General features: G+C 41.3%; 1 protein-coding gene across 1 annotated transcript; it reads left to right on the top strand.

Annotated features, from left to right (window-relative positions):
- Positions 1-2,971: 2,971 nt before the first annotated feature.
- Positions 2,972-12,327, top strand: LOC136444924 (zinc finger protein 723-like). Its single transcript, XM_066442708.1, has 2 exons — positions 2,972-3,057; positions 10,537-12,327. The coding sequence occupies exon 2, from the start codon at positions 10,572-10,574 to the stop codon at positions 11,313-11,315; it is 744 nt and encodes a 247-aa protein (XP_066298805.1). The 5' UTR covers positions 2,972-3,057; positions 10,537-10,571; the 3' UTR covers positions 11,316-12,327.
- Positions 12,328-12,892: the final 565 nt, after the last annotated feature.

The raw sequence follows: 12,892 nt of genomic DNA, 5'->3' as shown, positions 1-12,892 counted from the left end.
CTTTCGTTTTATTTGCATTTCGGTCAACGTGATCTAATAAATGCAGTTAAACTTTGAAAAACTGGAATACATCAGAATACAGGTACTTTCTACATTGTACTTATACGGTATATCAATAAACTGAATAAAGAAGTATTATGTTTACCATACGTAAGAAGTCAGCTACAGTACCTGAGCACGACACTGGGGGGGGGGGGTGTCCAGTACACGTGAGAGGAGCACCTGTGTGGAGTAAGGGCAGGGGTCGATGGGGGCAGGGCAAGATTTACAGGTAGGATTAGGGTTAAGATGATTGAATTGAATGAATCTTAATAGATTTTGGGCAATGTTTTATCCCATACCCCAATTCAGCCACAAGGCTGCAATGGTATGTGTATGCATTTGTTTGCAAATAAAACCAGTCATTATTACCTTCGTCAAGAAGGTTATTCGTTGATGCTTGTCTGTGTGTCTGTTAGTGAACACGATAAGTCGAGAACGCCTGGATGGTTTGTTGTCATATTTGGTGTGTCGGTGTATATGTGGGAAATCTCAAGATGATTAGATTTTGGGCGAAGTACTTTGTATAATTAACGAGAAAAGTGTAAAAATGTGTTACATTGCAGCATTAGTCACTGTACCAGGCAGCTGAGAGAGGTCAGGCTGGCAGGCTGGTGACCCTGGGGTCATCTTCCAGAAGGCCTGGCTTCCGCCCTCCTGTCATGTGGAATTAATCTATACATGATTTATATAAAGTCTGTTTCTTAGTTACAACACACATTTCCCTCCAAAATTCTGTGGTAGTCGTGATGGCAGGTCTACTTGTTACTTTCGCCAAGATGGTTATGTTTTCGGTAGCGTTTGTGTGTGTGGGGGTTAGCAGGATAACTCAATAAGGCCTGCATGGATTGTCTTGATATTTGCCATGTGGGTGGGTCTTGATGCGACCTGGAATTGATTCGATTTTGGGCTCCCTAGCAGCTTGTTAAGGTACTGCAGCAGAACTTTTGGGTTCGATATCTCGCGTTCTGAACATGCTGTGGTCATGGTTTTAGAGTGGCAGATAGCTCTTTAGAGGGAAAGTAAGTTATGTAGGTTTGGGCCACCTAGCGGCTTTTTTTTTAAACTGCAGGAGCCGATTTCGTTTCAAACGTTGAAAGGGAATAACTCAAGAAGGCCTTGATAGATGGTCATAATTTTTAGTACGTAGATAGCTTGAGTGATGGTTTACATAATTAGATACTTTTGATGCAAATAAGCATCTAATTTGCATAATTAGTGAGGAAAATTTATACTTCCGCCGAATTTCATAAAAGGGCTCTCGAACATGTGACATGTAACTGAGGAAGAGAGAAATATCAATAGATATCAATTATGCAAATGACCTTATTTGCATAATAGATGAGAAAACACTAACTCAAGATGGGGTTGGCGAATCATGTGGTTTTTGGTAGGTAGATAGCTTAAGTGATATGATTATATATATTTATATGATTAGACAATGCCTATGCAAATCAAATTCTAATTTGCATAATTAATGAGGAAATTTCAAAAACCAGCTGTGTTCCATGATATGACTTTTCAAATATGTGACATTTGTAACTGAGGAAGAGAGGAATGTTGCTGGATAGAAAATATGCAAATGAAGACCTAATTTGTATACTTAAATCAGAAAGTACTATTACCCCATAACTAAATGACAATTTCATCAACTTGCAGCATTTGGGAGTTATGTCAATGTGATCATCCTTGAATTAAATTATGCTAATAAGAACAGCATTTGCATAATTGATGATAAATGTTAGCATAACCTTTTTTGTTAAGCTCATACTTCTGACAACTTCTGTTATTTGGATGAAGAAGATTATTAACTGGTATTATTTATAATTGATGAAAAACACTCATAATACGTCAGTCATAAAGGTTACAATCATTTGGCGAAGGTATGAGGTCGTGGAACTCTAGTTATTAATATAATTATTGTTATTATTATTATTAATATTATTATTATTATCATTATTATTATTTTCATTGTTATTATTTTTATCATCATCATCATCATCATCATCATCGTCGTCGTCGTCGTCGTCGTCGTCGTCGTCGTCGTCGTCGTCGTCGTCGTCGTCGTCGTCGTCGTCGTCGTCGTTGTTGTTGTTGTTGTTGTTGTTATTATTATTATTATTATTTTCATTATTATTATCATTATTGTTATCATTATTGTTATTATTATTATTATGGCTAGGGTTATGATTAGGATCAGGGAAGGGGTTTTGGGCTAGAGCTAGACTTAATATGCTTACGTCCACTGAATGTTTTGCACTTAGAGTACTCCTTTCACGTATACTGGAATTCGTGTCAACACGTGCACCTGGTCGTAACCTAGAGGTCAAATTACCAGCTACAAGGCCGCATGCGCAGTAGACTAGTATTTATTTGTGATCCCCTGACAGCCTGAGTATGTGACATACGGTAAAAACTAGCCCTTAAATTGTAAACAGCATGTAAACACTTCAACGTAAAAGCCAGCGAGGCACGAACTTTACAGTATGGTAGAATGGCATGTCGGTATTTAGATCGTATGATTGTGAAGTTGGTCCAGTCGGCGGGTGAATATTATGCGCGCGACTTCTAACGCTAGTTCGCCTAAATCCCACGCGAAACTCATACCTCTTGTTTTCAAAAATAGGGGAAACTCCAGTACACTTAGACAAGTCTAGTTACCTTAAGCAATTACTTCAAGCCGAGAAAGACAAGTAATAGCTGCTGAATGAAGGTAATTGGCGGTAGTATATTATTTGGAGCTATCCTCTTTGTCCAATGCATACATGTATATACTGCAGCTATCACATGGTTTCCTAATCTGGTCCTATGCAAATCATCGCATCTATTCGGCCTATTTCTTCATCTATTTATAGTACGGTCTTTTGTTTCATGATTAAGTAAAACCTGCCCAACCGGTGTATTGACCCACTTCGTCGCTATATTTAGACCTTCTTAGACAACTCTGATCTGTCACTAAGGACTCAGAAGACGTGGGTATCGGTTACAGTATAAGACAGTGCCAGTTGTAGTATTGCGGTAAGCAATGGCTGTATCCTTGTTAAATCTATTGTTTGTTTGTTTGTTTGTTTGTATGTTTGAACTTTGTTTATTCATGAGAAGCTCAAATCGGCCTACATGCCGCTATTCATTGAAGTTACGAGGGAAAAGAGAATGGTCAGGTAAAATATATAACAAAGATACAGTTTACATGATTTAATGTCCTGATAGATCTACATGCATTATTTATGATTGTATGTATGCGAAATGATGACCATTCTATAAGTATAATCACCTTAATACGTTGATGAAGGTTAGACATCCAGGTAATAAGATACGCCAAAAATAATTACTCAAGCAACTGGATAAGATTTTGAAACAGTCAGACGTTTCAGACAGTATCCACTGTCTTTCGTCAGTGACTAACGATAGGACTGAGAACACCTTATAATCACCTTACTACGTTTTTACCATTGGATCAGCATTGGAACACAAGTGTGGAAGGCGTTAGTTTCCGTAGATACTATATTGAAGCGTCACGACTTGCTTTAACTTACACTTACGAGCGGGGGTATATATATGCATTTGGGAACAAAAAATGTGACATGATGCGTCTACAATTAAAACATGTGAAAAAGAGAATTTTGGGAAAATATGTAAGTGCGGGGTACTAAACGCCCTCATTTTGGTATATTTGTGCCCACTGCAATATTGCCCGGTAAATTAGTCAATGTAGGTCAGACCGGAACGACCAACTCGAATGGAACAGTGTCTTGGCTTCAAAAGTAGCAGTTCACTCGCAAGCTGACCCTCTTTTTCTGTAGCAATGTCCTGTTAATCCAGTTCTTCTCTCGGTACAGGTAGTGCAGGTATCTTTCCATATAGTTCATTATCAGCTGATGCTTACTGAATGAAATACCTTTATTGCACGTTTATGCTCTGATGATCTAAGTACAGGTCATGGTGACAAGTAGAGGTATAGCTACAGTGATAACAAAAATGTGATATCTAACTACATCTAGATACTAATTAATACCGCTATGTACAAGTTCAATTTCTTCTCGCTTCTTAAGGCAATTGTAGATGTATGAGCATACAGGGTTTATGAAATATGGTTTGTCTAGTTTCATAAGGAATACAAATTTTTCTAGGCTATTTGAATAACGAAAACTAGGAAACCTATACATTTAAAGATGATATTCCTCTCATAGTTGTATAGTGTACAATCAATAACAAAATGACACTCATCCTCAATCTTACCTAAATCACAGTACTGGCACGTCCTATGCTATAAAGGAATTCGGTTATGTCTTTCCTTTTCAATGCTTAGTTTGTGTTGCTTAGAGTATCACGGATTCTATCAATCATGGGATATCAAAATATGCATGATTCGTACAGGATCGGTTTGAATCCTGGCAATCGTTACAAATTACATTGTCCCTGTGGCGCAAGCGGTAACGCAACCGCGCTGCTTCGCCATCTGGATCGAATTCCGTGGATCCGAGGGCCCGCGTTCGAACCTCAGTGGTCGACTCGAGCTCGGATATGTTGTAAGGGATTGCATTCGTCGTTTCGGATGGTGACGTAAAGCCGGCGGCCCCTTGTATGAGGGAGCTTCGGGTGTAAGCCTCAAGCGTCAAACCTCTGCACGTAAAAGAACCCAACACACTCATCGAGAAGAGTAGGGGTGACCCGGTGTGTTTGGCCAAAAACGCGAGCCGTGGCGAAGCCGTCACTGCTCTAAAAGTCGAATTTCAAGGAGTATCAGGGCCCTTACACACCTGTCAAATTCACCATGTAATGGTTGTGTACATGGGTTTCAGGGATCACCGTGTCCGGTCCTAGATTTTTTCTTACACACCTGGACCTGGAAAGTGGATGGGAATTTACGGCACCCTTACACTTGACGTGTAGTGGAAAATGGATTACAAAAGGATGGCATTCTAGGTGACAATTACCTGTACATTACTGACGTAAAATTATGTTCTACTGCTAGAAAGCGGAACAAAATGGCTTGAATTAACGTGATCTAATTTTCATGAGTATATTAAAGGGGCCATCTGCTACAAGCGAGATAGAAGCGTTTCTACCAGCTGCAGATCGTCCGTCCGAACAAAATTAGCGTTCCAATATGTTGAATGTCGTTTATTTTGAAATCCACCTAGGTCGACAAGAAAGGTCTCCAAAAACACTAATATCATGATCATATTTCCAACGGGGAACCGCGCGGGACGCCGCTAGATCCAAACGACGGTCGCGATCGTTCTGAGCTGGGCGACATTTATATCGCCCAGAGACCCCCGCCCGCCAGAGACCCCGCCCGCCCTGCTGAGGCCCTCGCCCGCCCTGCTGAGCCCCCCGCCCGCTCAGAAACCCGCGCCCGTTCAGGAACCCGCCCTGGCCCGAAAGCCACAGCTGATCATGAAATATACAAAAGGCGGTTAATTAGGATATGAGGAAATCGCACACGTAATTACCGCGTTAGGATCACGCCGTAGTTACGTGACTATAAACCAGCATATAGGCCCACTGGCATGAACAGAAGAATTCAATTATTGAGCTTAACATCAGTTTGACTTCATATTATTTGCCGTGTTACTGCCTTAGGTTGTAAACAACGTTTGGTTAAAGCTCTACTTTCCTCAGTTACATTTTGTCTGTAACACATTACGAACTGAGCCAATTCAGAAGCGTATTATGGAAAACCGCAGTTACTGCGGCTCCCCCGCTGTGCGGAATGCTATTGACACCTTGGCGCTAGCAAATAACCGCCTGGGAGCTTGACTCTAGACCAAAGACACCAAATACCAATGCCTTGTATCCTTGAATTAATTATTACGAAGTGCGCTACAATCCCGGAGCTTCTCTGGCTGACTGGAGCTTCTCTAGCTGGCTGATTTGGGAACAGTGGATGCTTGAAGATTAGTAAAGCGGTCTCCTGTATTCACATTCGTTCATTAGAGAGCTAAACAATGGTCTTCCTTCACAGTTCGGTGACGGAATTTCCTTTCAATAGTGAAGCCAATCAGCGCTCTCCTTTCCTGTGACGTCCTTTCCTGTGACGTAGATATCACGGGCCATCTGTCTCAGAGTGGTCACTTTAGCGTGGGAAGCGGTGTTGGCCACACACGCGGATCGTTCTACCCCCATGGCAGGAATCAACGTCAACCATGGCATTTGTGTTGCCAAAGTTCTAGCTAGGTCTAGCTCAGGATTGGATTCAGTGAACCCTGTTGGGGAAACTCAACTTATAGGGAGACTGAATACCACAGTTAGCGGATGGTGTTTCAAACATAACGGTAGGTCAGGATTGGATTCAGTGAACCCTGTTGAGGAAACTCAACTTATAGGGAGACTGAATACCAGAATTAGCGGACGTGTGTTTCCAACATAACGGTAGGTCTAGCTCACGATTGGATTCAGTGAGCCCTGTTGGGGAAACTCAACTTATAGGGAGACTGAATTCCACAATTAGCGGACGTGTGTTTCAAACATAACGGTAGGATTAACGTTAGCTCAGTACTGTAGTGAGCCCTGTTGGGAAGACTTAAACAGTCTGAATTCGACTTATAGGGAGATTTGTTGAACATAATGGGAAGTCTAGCTCAGGGCTGGCTGTGTGTGCTGTGGGGATTAGCAGAGTAATTGACACCTAGCCGAGAGTCAATAAAACTCCGCCTGTCTGCGTCCAGCACTGCTCTAAAAGTCGAATTTCAAGGAGTATCAGGGCCCTTACACACCTGTCAAATTCACCATGTAATGGTTGTGTACATGGGTTTCAGGGATCACCGTGTCCGGTCCTAGATTTTTTCTTACACACCTGGACCTGGAAAGTGGATGGGAATTTACGGCACCCTTACACTTGACGTGTAGTGGAAAATGGATTACAAAAGGATGGCATTCTAGGTGACAATTACCTGTACATTACTGACGTAAAATTATGTTCTACTGCTAGAAAGCGGAACAAAATGGCTTGAATTAACGTGATCTAATTTTCATGAGTATATTAAAGGGGCCATCTGCTACAAGCGAGATAGAAGCGTTTCTACCAGCTGCAGATCGTCCGTCCGAACAAAATTAGCGTTCCAATATGTTGAATGTCGTTTATTTTGAAATCCACCTAGGTCGACAAGAAAGGTCTCCAAAAACACTAATATCATGATCATATTTCCAACGGGGAACCGCGCGGGACGCCGCTAGATCCAAACGACGGTCGCGATCGTTCTGAGCTGGGCGACATTTATATCGCCCAGAGACCCCCGCCCGCCAGAGACCCCGCCCGCCCTGCTGAGGCCCTCGCCCGCCCTGCTGAGCCCCCCGCCCGCTCAGAAACCCGCGCCCGTTCAGGAACCCGCCCTGGCCCGAAAGCTTTTTCCCGACACGAAAACCGATGTCCAAATGCCCAATGATAAAACATTCAAAGCAAAATGAGTACTAAAAATCACAGACCCTCTTGTTTAACGAAGTCGATACATAAGCGGCTCTATCTGATGTATAGATAACATGCGCTACAGTTCCATCACAGTGGCAGACCTAACCCTACAAGTTGATTTGAAATGTACTGTTGTAGAATAGTCATTTTCTTGGTGTGAATACAAACGTTCAGTTTATTGCTTTGGTTGGATGTGTATTGTGTTGTCTGGTGCGTTTTTTTTTCTTAGACAGAAACCACAAGCGCCCGGCGTTCAATGTTCTTCATTAGAAATAGGTGACCCGATTCAGCGTGAAGTTATTCGTTAATTATAAACAAGATGTACTATTAAGCTTTACATTGCAGTTCGAATGCTTATTGAGATTAATTGTCCGTCCAGCGCAGTGTCGATATGCATAATGTTATCTACAAACTGAATGATATGCTTTGTCTGAACAAAGGAAAGCTAATGTTTATAAATGTTTTGATTCTGGAAAAAAGCAACCCATGATGTCAGCTAGCCGCGGCGACTCTGGTGGAAAGGCTTATTTTACTTGTAAATCAATATTACATTGTCTTCCTCCGGAATACTATAATGATATACAAGCAAACTACGTCTTACCATTTGAGTCGTCGCGGCTAGATGTCAGCTTATGCTAAAAAGTCTTCACTGGGCGTCCATATTTGGCCATGCAAATAATCGAACCCAATATGATGAATACTTGGGCAGTAGAATAAGACAATTATAGAACGTAACATTTAGCCTTGTGTGGCACGTCTACACCCCCAACCCAATTTCAGTGTTTAGCAGAAATAGATGTTCTTTGTTTTGGAATAAGACAGTTTGTCTCAAACCCACGGTTAAATCATACAATTGTGGTTCTAATGGTATACGACGTAACGTCATAACATTTTCCCGACACGATAAAAACAATATGAAAAGCAAAATGTTTGGATTTTGTTTTACAGTCTAGTAGATGGTATACGGGTAGATGAACAACAGGCCATGGTCTATCTGATTCTGAAATCTACGAGTTGATGCAAGGGCATTATATAATGTCCTTAGTTGATGTGAACAAGGACATTATATAGCCTCCTTGATGTGAAGCTGTGCTTTTGTGAAAATGTGCCCGTTGTAAAAACAATTATCAGTTTACTGTGTTATGTGCTGTTTGGGGTTTTGTTTCTAAGACAAAGGTCACAAACAATCTTATTTTTCTGTATTCATTTTGTGTATAGACTGAGGTGTTTTTTAAAGTCACATAAATCTGGACTACAGCGCGTATCACTTTGATAAGAAGAAAGATTAACGACACACGACACACACGAATTACAATCAACATAGGCACTAGGTCCGTGTCTCCGTGCTAACTTCCTTGGTACAACACACACACACACACACACACACACACACACACACACACACACATGTTTATCTTTATCACAATGAATGGTGTCCATAGCTTTTTAGTGATATTTTTCTAAAACATGTAATATTTGGACTCGATTTCTTCAATTTATGTCGCTAGTTATATAGTCGATAGTACGATGTACTTACAACTTTACCTTGTACTGCTAACGAACCTATTGCTTTTTCAAGCTGTTGTCGATAAGACACAGCCGCATGTTTTTACACCTTCCCTGGCAGGTATTGTGTAACTGTGAAATACTAGTAATCAGGCAGTTCAAAGCTAAATGTATACAATAGACATACCTGGCGTTTCACAGGTAATTGAGTCTATGTCCATGCAAATTATGTAAAGGAATGTACAACCAATAGCATTGCTTCTGGGACGTGATTTAAAAACCAGGACCAATCAACGCTCCTGTTATAATTTTCAAATATTTCAGTTGGCATTTGAGAAGTCCGAGTGGTTGTGTGCAGATGTGTGCTGTCGCTATCCCTGTGTCTGGATACTAGCGTGGGTTATATCCAGCGATGCCCGGGATTATTTGGAGATTGGTTACTATTCTACGACGAGACTGAGACAAGGGGCTTGCATTGAATGCAGAACATCGCGGCATGGAGCTACATTTCCGACGTCCTTGTAAAGCACTACAGCCCGGACTTTTGACTATATATACGGCTTTGACCCGGACTTTTTGTCGGATGAAGAAATTACAACGGCGTGTCCGTCTGGATTGTGGAACGAACCTCATTCTAACAGGCAGTATAAAAGCGGCAAATCATACGGACTGTGCTACCTCGACCGGCTAGGTTTCAGTACGACACTTTTGCGCCACTCACGCCCAGCCAAGAGCAGATGACGACGTCTTCTAGAAGCTAGAACAAATAGACGCTGGCATTTCAAAGGACTACCCAAAGAATCGTAATCCGAACAACCGAAGAGCCGGTGGTTAACGACATGAATAAAATGAGACATCTTTGTTAACACTGATAATCGTTATTTCAGACGGAATAAATGTGGCGTTATCACGATATTGATAAAAATCTGACAAATGTGGAAAGAGGGGAGGGGGGCAAAATCCAGTAAAAGGGGGGAGGGAGGCAGTAGCCTTGAAGCCGCTTTCCATGACAAAAGAAATATTGAAGGCGTAACCGGGTGGATGCGGGGGGATAATTAGGTGATAATTGCCGCTAAATTATGCACATCACATCGCCACACGGACCATTACACGGTGAATTTCCTGCTATACCGCAATAGCGCACTCCATAGGCCAGAACCCGGGGAGATAATGAGGTGATAATTGCCGCTAAATTATTCACATAACATCGCCACACGGACCAATACACGTTGAATTTCCTGCAGTGTATGGTCATTTCAAGGGTGTGTGTCCGGGCGTGTAAGGCCCTTTAAACGTCCTGAACACGGCAGTGGTCCATCTCCGAGAGAATCTAGGGAACGTACAGGACCGGACGCGCAACGTAAACAGGTTCGAAATCCCATGATTCTGACGGAAATGCAGAATTTCCATGAACGTGTAAGGCAATTTCTGACCCTGAAATTCGGCTTTCCGCGCAGTGCGTATTGCACTACCACTAGCTACTTGAAAAAGCATTATGCTTTACCTCAATTGAGGACGCCTGCTTTACCTTTTTACTTTTTTACAAAAAGATTTTACCTTTTTTTTCGTTATCTCTGCAGGATCTAGGAACAAGACCTGGTGTTTCAAACTGAGCATGGCTACCGGCGGCATGTGTCGTCTGACATCAGAGCAGGAACAGAACAGAAGTGAAAATAATAATTTCAAGTGTAGTGAGTGCGAGAGGGAGTTCGTTCATATGAGACAGTTGAATCTACACCAGCGAATTCACAGCGACGAGAGGTCGTATAGATGTGAGTACTGCAGTCGACGGTTTAACAAGATGGGCAATCTGAAGACACATATAAGAACTCACACCGGTGAAAAGGCTTTCACATGCGAGCATTGTAGCAGGCAGTTCAGCGAGTTGGGTACTCTGAAGACACACATAAGAACACACACCGGTGAGAAACCGTACAGATGTGAAAAATGTAACAAACGCTTCAATCACTCATCTGATCTGACGAATCACATACGGACTCACACAGGTGAGAAACCGTACAGGTGTGAAGAGTGCGGCAAGCAGTTTAGCGAGCTGGGTAATCTCAAGAAACACATTCGGACTCACACGGGTGAGAAACCGTACAAATGCGAAAAGTGCAGCAAGCAGTTTAGAGATTCGAGTGATCTGAAGACACATAAGCAGATTCACACAGGTGAAAAACCATACAGGTGTGAGGAGTGCGGCAAGCGATTCGCTATCCTGTCGTATATGAAGAGACACATGATGCGGATGCACACTGGTGAGAGAGGCTACGGAAAATGTGAAAGAAGCTTTACCCATCAAATTCATACTGAATCAACTCGTGCAGAAAAACTTAAGTTCTGTGGAGATCTATAGCGCACAGATGCAACAGAATAACGATTACTGCATCCTTTTAGATAAAATGTAATTCAACTGCCTCCGTGGTGATCATTATCGTTATGTGAGACGTGGTTTGTTGATTCAGTAGCAGAGTGTAAACTTTCCAAGTTAGATAATATTGAGCGTTTTATCGTAGGACACCATCCGCTTTAGTGCGTGGTTGTAAAAAGACGTTAGCTCTAAATGGGTCATATGGTTGTAACTATTGTCTGTCTTTCTGGTGCGCTTAAATCTACTGCATAGTCTGAAATAAAGAGATATTAGCTTACTTTAACCTTAATTCCCAGCAACAATGATAAACTACTTTTATTGACATGTATATGAGACAAGTATTACGTTTGGGACCGCATTGTTAGTAGAGACACTTAGCTAGTGAGAAAAAGAACCAGTCAGTATTGCCCTGAAGAAGGTGACGTCTACTTTTGCTGTAAATATCATGGTGTTAAATAAAGAAGCCTGTTATCCAGTCAATTACCCACCTAGTACCTGATGAAGTTATTCACGGATCATGAAGATCCATTCACAGCTTTTCGAGTTACTAGTATGTTGGCCACAAACAAACGTTAACACATATATCACTTTTTGATTGTATGTCCCAAATATTTCGACATACGTAATTCACTTTACTCAATGCTATCGTCGGATTTACTAGGATTTATCTGAATGGACTTGAACGGTAAATTTAAGTACATAACGACATGTGCCAACCCATGCATGGTATACATTGGGAAATATATCAAAGAATGTCTAGACGTAAGAAACTCCTCCAATGATTGTAAAATCCCATTGTCATCCCATACTACTACACCATATTGTATAAGATAGACTACTTCACCATATTTTATAAGATAGACTACCACATAATATTGTATTAGATAGATTGATTAGCCAAATAGAATGTTATCTATGTACCAGTGAATGCCATACTTTGTACCTTGTACAATTGTTGTGCAATAAAATTATTATATTAAAACGATTTTATTACCCAGCCAGTCCACCACAGACGCAACCAAAAACATGTTATATCAACCTTCTGGCGAATGTAATTATGCAATAATCCGTCGTTGTGTTCTATATTTTTCTGGACTTGGAGTGTATCCATTCCCAGTTCTTGGCGTTACTGCAGGAGTTTATAGTATGCTGCGTTAATGAAGGTTATACATCCAGGTAATAAGATACGCCAAAAGCAGCTACTCAAGCAAATTAACTGGATATGTTTTTTGTAAACGCTTCAACATCCATTGCTTTGTCGATCAGCATTGTCTTCACCTTATTTGCATATCAACTCATAGTTCGTGGTTAAAAATCGACCTATGCTGGTTTAGGTGAAAAACTCTTATTAAAAAGACACAAGCAAACATATAAACTGTGTGACAGTATAGTAAGTTGCCAGTGCTTTGCCATGATTTTTCTAAAGTTAAGTCACGTCGTCAGATAAGATAAAACTTGCTTGCCAAGCGGACTATTAGCCATATATCTAACAATAAGCTAGTTCACGGTTGCGACTAGACATGTGCAGTGTCAAAGGTAAAGGCCTCTGAGACGTAAACAAA

Source organism: Branchiostoma lanceolatum, chromosome 11 (assembly GCF_035083965.1).
Source record: "Branchiostoma lanceolatum isolate klBraLanc5 chromosome 11, klBraLanc5.hap2, whole genome shotgun sequence".
In the NCBI taxonomy this organism is placed as follows: domain Eukaryota; kingdom Metazoa; phylum Chordata; class Leptocardii; order Amphioxiformes; family Branchiostomatidae; genus Branchiostoma; species Branchiostoma lanceolatum.
The sequence above is the reverse complement of the archived record's forward strand: the minus strand, read 5'-3'. Positions and strand labels throughout refer to the sequence as shown.

Bases quoted from the DNA above. Each gene is read 5' to 3' on its own strand.
- LOC136444924 (XM_066442708.1), top strand. From the start codon at position 10,572: ATGGCTACCGGCGGCATGTGTCGTCTGACATCAGAGCAGGAACAGAAC.